Genomic DNA, 14,039 nt, shown 5'->3' on the forward strand with positions numbered 1-14,039 from the left:
AAACAAAACAAAAATACTTTCCCATCCCAGGGGCTGGAGATGGCTCAATGGTTCTTCCAGAGGACCCGGGGTCAATTCCCAGCAAGTGCATGGAAGCTCACAGCTGTGTTGGCCACAGCCTTGACAACTGCCCACAGACATGCTACCCTGCCCTCTTCATCATGCCTGGCACATGGCAGGTGCTTCTTTTAGGACAACAAAACAACCCCGGGGAACCTGAATAAAACAAAGAGCCCACTTTAAAAAACTCTAAATTTATTCAAAGTGTTAAAAGATTTCACTCCCCCCCCTCCAAAATATTTTATAATTAAAAAAAATCAAAACTATCCTCTCAGCCACTGTTACCTCCTTTTCATAGGACCAGCCTCTGTCCCTCCAAGCTTTGGCCTCCAACCCCACCCCTGCCCAATACCCTGCCTTGACTGCCTAGCAGAGCCCCCAGCGAGGCTTTCCAGTCTTCTGGGACAGAAAGACTGACTGGATGGGAAAGCACAGGCAATGCCCAAGACACAGTGGGTGCTTTGTGCTTTTGGGCAAGCTAGTTGGATTTTTTTTCAAATGGGTCACTGTTTTTGCCCATGGACACCTGTTTAGAGGCAGATTTTTGGCTTAGGGTCACCCACAGCCTTGTAAAGCCTTTGTCCAGATCTCCCCAGGCATGGTCCATGACAACTGGATCTGACGACTGTGCCACCACCTGTCTCCTTGTAAGCTAGTGGCAGGAATAAGAAGTGGCACAGGGGAAGGGGGGGCTTGATGGAGTTCCCAGCTTTTCAGAGTGTGGGCAGGAAGTTTTGGGCTCTGCAGGCAATGGGCCTATGACGACCACAGGAGGCAGAGCAGTGAAGGGAAAGGTCTAATGACGTAAGTCTAGGGTAAGCAAAGTTCCTTCCGAGACCCCCTTCCCATCCTCCCTCATCCTGCAAGTCCCAGGATGATTCTAGAAAAGAGGACGAAACAGAAGAAAAGGGCTCTGCTGTGGTAATGGGAAAAGACAGGAGATGATAGCTGTCAGGGCTGGGGAGGGGCCTTCTGGAATCTGTCGCTGGCCGTTTTCCTGTTCTGTGAAGCTGGATTGTGGGCCAGAAGCCAGGCCCACAAAGACTTCATCAGCTCTGTTCCTTGTCCTTAACTAATAAGACTGTGTGCTGGCCCCCGCTGGACACACTTAAGACCACACGGTTCTCTAGCTGTTTGCCAGTCATTTCCACAGGGCTCCAGACATCTTCATCTTGCCCAGTTCCCAGCTGGTAGTTGGTGCCCATGCCCCATGCAAAAACACGACCTAGAAGGGATAGAAAAAGAGGCAGCTGTCTTTGAGGTCCTCAGGCCTGCCTTACCATACCAAGAGATACGTGGCCTTGACCAATAGCAGTCTGGCAAGGCCCCAGCCCAAGTTCAAAGGAGCTTGGAAGAGCTGAGGAGATTGCTCCCCCACTGCATTCTCCCTACTCCAGAGCATGGCACCACAGGAGGCTACATCCTAAATCCCTGTTCCTTGAACCGGTCACCTTTTAAGACTAATTAAGATGCTCCTGGGTTTGATATGCCACCCTCTGGGTGGTGTTTTTTAATTTTTTTTTTTTTATTTTAGATAAGGTCTCACTAAGTAGCCCTGGCTAGCCTAGAACTCACTATGTAGACAAGGCTAACCTAAAACTTAAGTGATGTGCTTCCCTCTGCCTCCTCAGTGCTGGAACTGAAAGTGTGTGCCACAACACCTGGCCTATCCTCTGGTTTTCACGAAGGACCGAACCTCTGTTCAGGACTGAATGCTGCAGTGCAAACCAACTTCTTGAGGAAGTCCTCCCAGGTAAGGACAAGCACTGCTGCCAGCCTGAATTCTGGAGGGTCCCTGGCTGTGCACCTCTTTCTGCGCTTTGGCTACTATATGCCCACATCCTTTTCTGCTGGACTAGCCAGGACCCACATGGCAGCTCACAACCGTCAGTAATTCCAGTCCCAGGGAATCTGATGCCCACTCCTGACCTCTGCAGGCACCAAGCACATACAGAGTACATATACATATATGCAGACAAAACAACATAAACATAAAAAAATGTGTTGTGGGATACTTATACACTGTGTGAAGATGCATGACAGTGATTAGCATGATAAAAAGCTGAACAGCCAATAGCTAGTCAGTAGGTACAAGTGAGATTTCCAGGGAGAGAAAGGAAGAGGAATCTAGGTGTGGAAGGGTGCCAGGATAAACGCAGAGAAAATAGGAGGTACAAGATAAAAGAGATGTCACACCATGTGAAAGAATGTAGACTATTAATGGGTAAATTTAAGTTATAACAGCTAGTTAGAAACAAGCCTAAGCTATAGGCCAAGCTTTCATAATTAATAAAAAGTGTCTGTGCCATTATTTGAGAACTGGCTGGCAGGGCAGAAAAAGACTCATTACATTAAGTCCAGCATGATGGCACATGCCTGTGATCTGAACACCCGTTCCACTCAAGGCGGAGGCAGAGATAGGGACAGGCGAATCTCTGAGTTCCAGGCCAGCCGGGTCTACACGGTGAGAGAGACCCTGTCTCAAAATCAAAACGCCAAAACAAAATAGCAAAAATACTCCAGGGTTCCTGAGAGTCAGTGGCAAAGCAGAGTCATCTCCAAGACAACCTGAGGAATATGCTAGGAATCGTGCTCCCCGGGCTCCAACCATACCAGACCTGAGGAGCCCCACTCACCATCCTTGGACACAGCATAGCCCACAGACGCCCCACAGGCCACTGAGGAGACGACAGGCAGCCGGGAAATGAGGGTGGGTATACTCTTCTCCTCAGCACCCTCCCCAAGGCCTAGCCGCCCATACTCAGCTCTGCCCAGGCTGTATGCTTTTCCTGTGGAATAAGGAGAAGGTGAGTATCTGCAGGGGCATATTCCAAGTAAAACAGACAGCACACTGACTGAGCCCCCATGCTCTTGAGGGTCAGATCTCAGGTGGTGAGGTCTCAGGACCTTTTCACCATCTGGGGGTGGGAGCTAGAAGATGCTCTACACAACCCCCATGGTGCTCCCACTCTGAAGTACCAGAATAACCCTCACAGATGCAATCTATGTCTGGCCCAAATCATAATCCTAGGATGCTGGCTGTGTCAGGGACGACTGTGTCCCATGTAGAAGGACTTGGGCGACCTACCTTCCGAATCCATGCAGACTGTATGGTGCTGGCCACCCGAGAAGCCCACCCAGGACTTGGTGGAATTCTTAAAGGATGTCAAGTTCTGAGGAATGAAGCAAGATCCAGTGTCTGGAGTTCCTGTTGTCGAGGGTAAAGGTGTTCCAGAAGCTTCCATCACTGTCATCCTCAGAAAGGCCACACCCACCATTCCCCAGAAATGCCACCTTACACCACAGCTTTAAGGGATCAGGTACCCCACAAAGCAAAAGCAAAGTTCAAAAGCTAGAGCTGGAACCAAGGTCGAGTGCAGCCTGATGCTACGGCCAGTACTCACCAAGCTGGTGATAGTTGGAGAGGCCAAAGCCATAGACATGGCCCTCACGGGAGATGGCAAAAGTGAAATAGGCACCACAGAAGGCATCCTGGAAGCGCACACGGCCCCGACTCCCCCTGGATTTCAGCAGCACACACTTGGGGACCAGGAGTCGCTCTGTCAGGAAAGAGGAAGCCAGGATCAATGACAGACCCAGGGGGTTTTCTCTTCCACAAAAGTCCGAGAAGTCGAGCAGGGCCATTCTTGTTACGAAGAGGTAACTTAGGCCAATGGAGCGTAAAGGCAGGGTCAATGTTCTTTTTCTTTTTGGTTTTTAGAGACAGAGTTTCTCTGTGTAGCAGCTCTGGCCCTAAAGGCGTGTGCCACCACCGCCCGGCTGCCGGTTCACATTGTTAACAGTCACGAGAAGAAAAGCTTAAGTGGAACTTGAGTGCCAGGAATCTTCCTGATTGAGTCACTTCTCTCTTCACAGTAGCCAGCAGGAGTGGGGTGGGGAGTTAGAGATAAGGAGACAGCCTCCAAGGTCTAAGGGTCCCCACATCCCTCTGAGTAAAATAATTTAAATTTATTTTATGTGCATTGGTGTGAAGGTGTCAGATTCCCCTGGAACTGGAGTTACAGACAATTGTGAGCTGTCATGTGGGTGCTGAGAACTGAACCTAGGTCCTCTGGAAGAGCAGTTCACTGAGCCATCTCTCCAGTGCCCCCACCCTTTTTGAGAGGGTCTCATTATTTACTGGCTGGCCTAGAACTATGTATACCAGGCTGGCCTCAAACTCAGAGACCCACATTCCTCTGCTTGCCGACTGATGGGATTAAAGGTATCTGCCACCAACCATTCCACCTTAAAGCATTTTTTTTTTTTGAGGTAGTGGGTAGTGTTTCTGTGTAGCCCTGGCTCTCCTGGAACTTGCTCCGTAGACCAGGCTAGCCTTGAACTCACAGGTCTGTCTACCTCTGCCCTCTCAAGTGCTAGGACTAAAGGCGTGTGCCACCACTGCCCAGTCTGAGTTCTTAAGGAACACTGCAAGTGCACAGGATATAACCCTCAACAGAATCCCACCTGTGATGTGGGATGCCCCTCTGTATGCTGTCAATATGTTTTATTATTACCAATTGTTAATAAAGAAGCTGCTTTCAGATTACAGTTAGGAGGTAAAAGTCAAACTGAATACAGGGAAAAAGACAGAGTTGAAGGAGATGTCAGCAGACACCATAGAAGCAAGACGTGAGACAACAAGCCACAAGCCTCATGGTCAAACAAATAGAAATGGGTTAATCTAAGATGTAAGAGCTAGTTAATAATAACCTGAGCTAATAGGCCAAACAGTATGTAATTACTAGTAAACCTCTGGGAGACCAGGCGAGATGAGAATCTCCAGCTACATTCCCACTTTCTACTTCTGCCAGGGGATGGTTTACCAAATCATCCCACTGGAGGTACCAAAGCCACTTACCAAGGCCCTGGCGGCCACCTCGGTTGGCAAATAGCTCAGGAACACGCCCCAGCTGACCCTGCTCCCCACAACCCAAGGTGTAGAGGTCTCCATCAGTTGTCAGCATCACCAAGTGGTCGTTCCCTGAAGACGAGAGGAAGGCAGAAGATGAAGGGCTTGTCTGTAAGAACCAAGGCCGAACTGTCCTCGTTCCAGCCCAGTGCACCCAACACTCACCTGAGGCTACCTTTACCACAGGTGCGTCCAGCTGCACTTGAACAGGTACCATGCTTTTCTTCATGGGCTCCAACAACCCAATCACACCATTATTGTCCTACAAAGGAGGGGCAGAGACTGTAACGGGCAAGCCCAGGCTTGCTGAGGCCATGGCAGTTGCCTGGTAAAGGACGGGAGTGGCAGCAGATGTGGACAGTGAGACAGGCAGGCTCCCGGCCACATATGGACACCCTGAAGACTGACAGTATCCCCAGTCTGGGAACTGTGCTAACGCAAGCGAGGATAAAAACCTGAGCAGAGGCAAACACATCTGCCTAAAGCCAATTAATTGTTGAAGCAGCAGGGCAAGAAGATAGAGGTGCAATACACTATTCTGAGTATTCTGTGTTGAAAAGTTCTCTATAAAAATGTTTACAATAAACAAGGAGGGGGCTGGAGAGATGGCTCAGAGGTTAAGAGCATTTCCTGCTCTCCCAAAGGTCCTGAGTTCAATTCCCAGCAACCACATGGCTCACAACCATCTTTAATGGAGTCTGGTGCCCTCTTCTGGCCTGCAGGCATACAGACAGAATATTGTATACATAATAAATAAATAAATATTAAAAAAAGAGATAAAATAATTAAAAAAAAACAAAACAAGGAGGTGGTGACACAAGCCTTTAATCCTAGCATTGTGGGAGGCAGAAGCAGGCAGATCTCCTTGAGTTCGTGAACCATTGGGTATCCTGTGTTAATTTTGCCTGCTGGTCCCCACCCCCAATTCTCCAGGCCCAGTCTTACCCGGAAAGAGCCCCAGAGGAACACACGGCCATCTTCGGTAAGGGCTGCTGTGTGACTGTCTCCTGCTGACACTTGTATCACCTTCTCCTGCAGTTCCACTTTCCCAGGGACCATCTCTGAGCCCTCGACTGACGTGTCCCTTCCCAGGGCACCCTCATCATTGCAGCCGAAGGAGTAAACCTGTACCCAGGGTGTGGCATCAGCACAAAGTCTGCTTCTGTGGCCTACTCATTTAGGCCGCTCCTTGCTTCTATAGCCAGGTCCTGTCCCATACCCTTGCACCCAGGCCCTATCTAACCAGTCCCAACCCTCTGACCTACCTGGCCACTTTGGCTCAGACACACAGTGTGCATGCCCCCGGCCTCAGCCTGCACAACATCTTGTAGAAGGGGTACCAAGGCCGGCTTCTTCCTCTCCAGCACACTCTCACCCAGCCCCAGCTGGCCCACGTCGCCCTGGCCCAGTGTCAGCACCAAGCCTGGTTCTGTGTTGTGGGACCTGTGTGAGACTGAAGAGTGGAGAAGACGGCCCCTGAGTGTGCAGGATGAAGGCAGCAGAGGGCACAGCACGGGCTCTGGGACTGTGATGACCTGGGGTTCAAGCCCTTGCTCTGCCAACAGGCTACAGATAAGAAAGACCTAAGCGTCCTTATCTGTGAACGAGGATGACAAGGGGATCTGTCTCATAAGGTTTGTGAGGATTAAAACCCAAGCCGACATTCTCTCACAGTGAAATGGATGTCGTGGGCAGGGCACACGGGCAGTGAGGCTACAAGACAGTCTCCCGCAGAGACCATGCCACAGGTGTGCACCCATAGTGCCAACCTTTCACTGACTGCTTGCTCTACCAACATTAGCTGGCTCTGCAGACCTCCCATATTTAGAAGACCCCTAGCTATTGCCAGGTAGTTGCGCAAGCCTTTAATCCCAGCCCTTGAAGGCAGAGGCAGCAAAATCTCTGGGAGTTCAATGCCAGCCTGGATTACATAGTGAGTTCCAGGACAGCCAGGACTATTGCGTCTCAAGCAAACATCAAAAGTAGAAGACACTGTTCTGTTTTTTTACAGGACATGGATCAGAGCCTACTCAGGCTCATAAAGTTGATTAGCAGAGTTTGCAATGAACACAGGGCAACTTCCTGGGTTACAGCACTTAACAGCCTCTATCTGAATGGCCCTCCACCCCCAGACCAGATTTCCAATTCCCAAACACAGGAGGAAAGGAGACTACCCCTTTTGCCAGCATGAGCAGCACAGTGACAGCTTCAGAGGAACAGGAAGGCACAGTAAGAACCCACAGGTGCATTTGCAGAGAGATGTGGGCCAATCAGTGGGTAGTGCAAAGCCTTCTGGCAGCCAATGGAAACCTGCCACAGCCCTTCAGTCAATGGTATCCAGTCCCTTCCCCAGGGGTGTGGCCTCAGCTGCCAGGGCCACTGCGGATGCACAGAGGCTGCACCAGGCAGGGAGCCATCTGGTTGGGTTTTCGGGTCAGTTGGGTTTGGCCCACAGGCACCTTGGCGGGAGCGGGCGGCAGGACCGCGGTTACGAGGGTCTGCAAAAAACAGACACTGTCTGAGCATGTGTCTACGCTCCTCCCTCCCACACTAGGGGTCAATTTCTCTTGTCTTCCGACACACTCTGGGGTTGTAGGAGAGAAAAATTATAGGACAGGTCCCTCAAACGAAGCTGGGGCATTACCTCATCTAATCCTCAATGTCTCAGACAGGCTGGTGGAGTCTCATCTTCATTCTACCAAGGGGAACTCACCCTCAGCCAGATTAGCTAAGCCAGAAAGTGGCAGAGCTGGGACCTGACCCAACTCTGAAAGCACAGCAGATCCAAGAGCCTCAGGCTTTCAAGCTGTCAGGTTAGAGCAAATGGTCCTAAGGCCAAGGACTTTCCCCACTATCAGGGGGAGGAAATCAAAGTATCGTAGAGAGAACAAAGCATAATGCATTTGCCTAGGATCTGGGGTTTTCTTTTTCTGACAACACGGCTCCGAGTGCTCTCTGACAGGCCTTGGCTTACGCCTCTCTGCTGACTGCTACAGGGTCGGACTGGGGGAGACGCATGAGGACCTCCGCTGAGCAGGGGTCCCTAGACATCTAAGCCCCTCAGAGCTTCCAGCCAGGGAGGAAGGAGCATGGACCCAGAGAATTCACTGTTTGTTCTGAGACCTCTCAGAGCCAGGAAGGGACCAAGGCTAGCTTACCTTTCACCTTCTTGCTTTTGGGGATGGCATCTTCTGGGGGTGACCTTCTCTTAGCTATGCGCTTGGGTGGCATCTTCCTGTCCTGAAAAGCCCAGCCAAATACTACATGTCAGAATCACAAACATCTTTCTGTATAATATTTATCAAAAGCAGTGCCAGTGGGTGGTGGTGCACACCTTTAATCCCAGCACTCAGGAAGCAGAGGCAAGTGGATCTCTGTAGGTTCGAGGCCAGCCTGGTCTACAGAGTGAGTTCCAGGATAGCCAGGATGGTTTCACAGAGAAACCCTGTCTCAAAAAAACCAAAACCCCAAAAACCCTAAAAAGTAAGGAGTCAAGCCGGGCGGTGGTGGCGCACGCCTTTAATCCCAGCACTCGGGAGGCAGAGGCAGGCAGATCTCTGTGAGTTCGAGACCAGCCTGGTCTACAGAGCTAGTTCCAGGACAGGCTCCAAAACCACAGAGAAACCCTGTCTCGAAAAACCAAAAAAAAAGTAAAAAAGTAAGGAGTCACCCAGAATCTACCCCAGAACTGCTGAGTGGATAAGTGGATAATAACTGAGCTCACAAATATTCTCTACTGCTGGTAACATAGGGGTGTGGGGTGGGGGAGTGAGCAAACCATTTAATTAATAGTAGTGGACTAAGGGCTGGGGATATACCCAGCCTGGTGAGAAATGCCTAAGCTTCATGTCTGATCCTGGTTCAAATCCCAGCACTACATAAACTGGGCCTGGTGGCATGTCTGTACACTCAGCACTAGGAATGTGCGGGCGGGAGGAGTCAACTGGCTACATGGGTAGAATATACATGATGGAATGGTAGGAAGCCATCAAAAGTGACATTCTTAGAGACAAATCTATTGAACAGAAAGATGCTCCTTGTGACAAAGAAGGGCAGACAGAAGCCAGGTATGGTGCCCACGCATGACCCCAGCATTGCAGCATCCAAATCCCAGGCCAGCCAGTCTCAAACACACGCAAACAAGGGAAACAGGTGCTTCATGCTCTTAACCCTAGCGCTCAATCAGAAGGCAGAGGCAGGGGGATCTCTGGTCTAGACAGTTAATTCCGGGCCAGCCAGGGCTACACAGGGAGACTGAATCTCCAAATAAAGTGAAACAACGAACCACATAAAACAAAATCAACACCCCACACCCAAAGCGAGCAGTCTGAAGAGCTGCCTGGTCTCCATTTTAGCTTGGTATTAACTAATTTTTTTTGTTTGTGGTTTTTTTTGGGGGGGAAGGTTTTTTTTTTGTTTTTTGAGACAGGGTTTCTCTATGTATCCCTGGCTATCCTGTAAACCGATCTGTAGTTGTGCCTCCCGAGCACCACCAATCTGGCAGTTATTACCTGTTCCTTTGAAACAGGGTGCAGTGTAGCTTCCAATGGCCAAGCTCCTCTCCTTCTGGGCCACACCTGAGCTGCGTTTACAGACCCGTGCTTCCAGGAGTGGCTGACGCACAGGTTTAAATGACAGCATACTGCTGGGGTGTGGCTTACTGTCAGAGTGCTCTTTTATCATTTCTGAGGCTCTGGATTTCACCTCAGTTTTAATTAAAATTAAATTAAATTAAAATTAAGCTGGGCTGGGTGCACACCTTTAGTCCCAGCATTCGGGAGGCAGTCAGGTAGGTCTGAGTTTGATCTCCGTAATGAGTTGCAGGAAAGTCAGACCAAAAAAAAAAAAAAAAAAAACCCTGTCCCGAAAAGCCAAACAAATACACAGAGCTGGGAGTAGTGGGTCTTAATCGCAGCAATCAGGTGGCAGAGGCAGGCAGACTAGCCAGCCTGGTCTAAACAGTGAGCTCCAGAACAGGCTCTAGAGCTACAGAGAAACCCTATCTTGAAAAAATAAACAAAAAAAAACAGAAAGAAAGCCAATGATAAATTAATAACAACAACAAAAACAACAAATAAAAATGGTCGAAGAGTAAGAGCTTGCTCATAAGTTAATTCTGGTGGGACAGTGGTGTTTCAGGGTGTTCCCAGATGACACTGAGACAGAAACCTACTGGAGTCTAAGCAGGCTCACCAGTCCCTCCTTACCTGACAGGAATGAAAACTGCTCAAGGCCCTTCTCCGTGCCAGAGCCAACCCTGGGCCCCAGGCTTCCCAGCAGTCAACTCAGAAGGTGTGAACACAAGGCCAGAGACTTCTAACTCCAAGGGAGGAACCAAAAACAGGTCAGGATCCTGCAGAGCCTGTGCGGGTTGTGGCTGGCCCAGTTCTGTCATGAGGTGGCAATTCTGAACTTTGCACAGCAATGGCATCCCCTCCCTTCCTAGCTGCATCTCTGAGACCGCTCTCCTCACACTTTGGGGTCGCTGGGACTCGAGTCATCTTCTAGGGCTCTGGTTTGCTCAACCGTTAACAATCTGCTACCTCTCAGGGTGGACAGAAGCTGGGACTGGATGTCCCTAGCACAGAGCAGGCAGTCAAACAGTGACACGAATATACTCATCTCCCAAGTATTCAGGATTGCCTGGGGTTGGATTAAGATGCAAAGATAGAGGTTAAGCTGCTTCCTGTACACGTGGAGCTTACATTCATTCTAGTAAAAAAGTAAGATCATTACAAAAGTCACCCCTTGTTCCCCTCCTAACCCATCATTCCCTCCCAAAGAAACTAGAAAACAACTCATGAATCTTTGCTGTACAAAAACTTTTACTTTTCAAAACAAGCTGAAGTCAGGCATTTGTGAGATAAAGATCATCCCTGGCCACACAGCCAGATTGAGAACAGCCTGTCTCAAAAACCAAACCAAGGGCTTCGGAGAAGACTGGGTCAGTAAAGCGATTGCCGGGCAAGCATGTGAACCTGAGTTCCCAACCCCAGAACACTCCCATAACCCTAGTGCAGAAAACCCAGGATGTGGTGGGGTACACACCTCTCTGAAGCTCGATGGCTACCAGTGGACCCTAATGGGTGAACTCCTTGTTCAGTGAGATGCCGTCTCCAAAAGTAAGGCACAACACAATCAAGGAAGACAAACTCTGCCCTCCACATGCACACAGTCAGGCCCTCATGCACATTCACATGAACACGTGCACACGACACACAACAAACTCAACCCAACTCAGAAAAGCTGAAGACAGTGTAGCCCCTATACCATGGCCGAGGGAGCTGACGCTTAGAACTGGAAGTTTCCTCGCCCATATTCAGACAGCAAAGGAGAGACGGAAAAAGGACCCAGACAGGGTTTCTCTGGCTGTCCTGGCACTCACTCTGTAGACTAGCCTGGCCTCTGCCTCCTGAGTACTGAGATTAAAGGTGTGCACCACCACCCAGCCTTCACTTTTTTTAAGGGGGAAAAAAAGTGCTGTTTGTATAATCCCAGAACCTAGGAAACTGACCAAGACCAACCCAGGCTATACAGCAAGATCTCAGGATGTCCAATAAGTTTGAACAAATTCGAGGAGCCACTGCTGAGGAAGAGATCCTGAGGTACCCCCATATTCTCCACCTGCACTGCAGGAAGTCTACTTGCCGCACTTGGCAGTGTGCACAAACCCAGAAGGCAGGCAGGGGAAGGGCAGCCTAGCTGGGCGTGGTGGGTCGAGGCAGGATTTCTGATTTCCACAAATTCAAGGCCAGTCTGGTCTACAAAATGAGACCTACACTGTTTTAACATAGCCCAGGCTGGAGAGATGCCTCAGCACTGGTTGCTGTTCTTCTAGAGGACCCAGGTTTGGTGCCCAGAACCCACAAGGCTGCTCACAACAACCTGTAACTCCATTCCCAGGAGATCCAATGTCCTCTTCTGGCCCCCGTGGGCCACTGCATGCATGTGGAACACAGACATCCATGCACTCATACACATAAAAAACGAAACCCAAACACCTGTCTCCTGTCGCCATCCTTGCATTCCCACTTATGCCCCAGGATCCATCTTCAAGGGGTTTAAAAACCAGAAGGGCGAGCAAGACTAGGAAATAAAAACCAGAAAGGAGCCAACTTCCAACAAGTTACAGTGCGGGCCCCTCTAAGGGCTGAGACTTGTCCCCGTGGCAGTAAAAGGTGTGCAGGCCATTCATGGCTGCGATGAAGCCCCAGGGGACAGCCCCCCTGAGCTGGAGCTGCTCCAAGCCTGCTTCCTCACCTGCCAAGTCAAATGGGGTAGGTATACCAGGTTACACAATCTACCAGGAGTCAGGAGTTCTGTGACCCTGTGATCTCACCACAACCCCATTTCTGGAGTATCTGTAACCCTCCCCGCCCCCCCCCCCATCAGACTTAGGGGCTGCAGAATGTCTTCGTGGGACAGGCTACCATGAGAGAAGGCAGTGTTTGTGCAGGTGTGGCACTCCCTAGTGCTATCTCGTTTTTCCCTAGAGAGAGGAGCCACAGCTTCTAGCAGATGAAGAGCCACTGGCTTTGGGATATATTACATTCATTTTATGGGTAAGAAAACGAAGGCTTAAGAGGATCTAGTGAGACCCAAACCGGACTCCTGTTCTTAGCTGACTCTGCAACCAGACCTTGGCTAATTACGTCTAATTCATCTTCCCAAGCTCCAATAGGATGCTCTTCTCGGAGGAATCAGCCTTCTCTGTGTCCTCCACGCTCACTCCAACCCTCCCCATAAGTTCCTCCACTGACATCTGTGACCCCAAACACTTCTAGGGGTTGCATGTGCTGTGCCCCATGTCTAGATTAACCTGACTGTGTTATTCAAACCTCACCACCCAAAGTCAGCCCCATCGGGTCACCCTCCACGGCCCGGTAAAGGCTTCCGCTTTGGAATTTCATACCCTCAACTTCTGCCAGGCCACACGTGGTCGGAGGACTTAATTTCTGATAGACCAAAGACTTGGCAGCAGCAACGCTCGAGTTCCACGGACATACTTTGCTAATCCCAGGAGACCCTAACTGTGGAACCATGCAAGTCTCGCCAGGGAGCCCCGGCGCTCCGCAAAGAACTTGGAGGCCCGCCATTGTCACCATTGTTCCCCACTGGCTCAGGAACAGCGCGGCACCGACAGGCAGCAAGCGATAGGGTTACACAGGGTTGGCTGATGGGGGTTAAGAGTAGACGATAGTCTGTGGACGCTGCCGCTCCTTCCCTGCCGGCGACCTCCCGCGCGTCCCCTCCGCGCACCAGCCGTTTGAATCTCCCGCCGCCTGGCGGAGCGCGCGCCCAGAGCGCGGCGGCTAAGGAGCTGTGCGGCCCGTGAGCCGGCAAGGCGGGGCCCACGCGGGCCAAAGCTCGCGCGCCCGCATCGCGGCCGGCTTCACGTGCAGCTCGCCCCGCGCTACACCACGCGGTTGGCGACCTCGGCCCAACGCGGCCCCGCGTCCCTCCCAGCTTCCGGTCCCCGGGGATCCCCGCGACCTACCTCCGTGCGGGACTGCCACAAGCAACTCCAGCGCTCGGCGGCCGGCGGCGAACTGCCCCGAGCATGCGCTCTGCGGGCCTCCGGCCGCGACCCTGGCTATAAAGGAAAACAAAGAGCCGGGCGGCCCCTGGCGGCCAGTGCGGGAAGTGCAAACGGGTGCTACCAGTTTCTACCCACTACAGTGCTTTTTTTTTTTTTCAGACCTCAAAATGGGACAGACAGACAACCAGCAGGATATTACTACAATCCTGGTTTGTTTGGAAAATCTGGTGCGTGAGATCTGTACGGAGCAAAACAAGGTTGATGGTTCTAGTTCTCCAAGTGTCCATCTGAGGGCTGAAAAATCCAACTGTCACATATACAGAGCCATCTGATTTCAGCCTAGGTAGGTAGGGCTCAGGAACAGATTTGTTTGTCTTGTTGAGACAGGGTTTCTCTGTGTAGCCCTGGAACTCGCTCTGTAGAACAGACTGTCCTGGAACTCACAGAGATCCGCCTGCCTCTGCCTCCTGAGTGCTAGGACATGCCGGGCGGTGGTGGCGCAGGCCTTTAATCCCAGCACTCGGGAGG

At 50.9% G+C, this 14,039-nt stretch overlaps 1 protein-coding gene across 5 annotated transcripts; it reads right to left on the bottom strand.

Annotated features, from left to right (window-relative positions):
• Nucleotides 1-238: 238 nt before the first annotated feature.
• On the bottom strand, nt 239-13,552 carry Rcc1 (regulator of chromosome condensation 1). 5 transcript variants are annotated; one of them, XM_075945511.1, is made up of 11 exons: nt 13,470-13,552; nt 8,131-8,212; nt 7,432-7,470; nt 6,238-6,425; nt 5,918-6,097; nt 5,138-5,234; nt 4,922-5,044; nt 3,465-3,620; nt 3,149-3,268; nt 2,697-2,849; nt 239-1,285 (listed from the first exon to the last, which is right to left on the bottom strand). In XM_075945511.1, exons 2-11 carry the CDS (start codon nt 8,201-8,203, stop codon nt 1,110-1,112), a joined length of 1,305 nt encoding a protein of 434 aa, XP_075801626.1. In that variant the 5' UTR covers nt 8,204-8,212; nt 13,470-13,552; the 3' UTR covers nt 239-1,109. The 5 variants fall into 5 exon arrangements, with proteins under 5 accessions (XP_075801626.1, XP_075801627.1, XP_075801628.1 ...); XM_075945512.1 differs by lacking the exon at nt 13,470-13,552 and adding an exon at nt 11,974-12,032; XM_075945513.1 differs by lacking the exon at nt 13,470-13,552 and adding an exon at nt 10,180-10,196.
• Nucleotides 13,553-14,039: the final 487 nt, after the last annotated feature.

Source organism: Microtus pennsylvanicus, chromosome 13 (genome assembly GCF_037038515.1).
Source record: "Microtus pennsylvanicus isolate mMicPen1 chromosome 13, mMicPen1.hap1, whole genome shotgun sequence".
Taxonomy (NCBI): Eukaryota; Metazoa; Chordata; class Mammalia; order Rodentia; family Cricetidae; genus Microtus; species Microtus pennsylvanicus.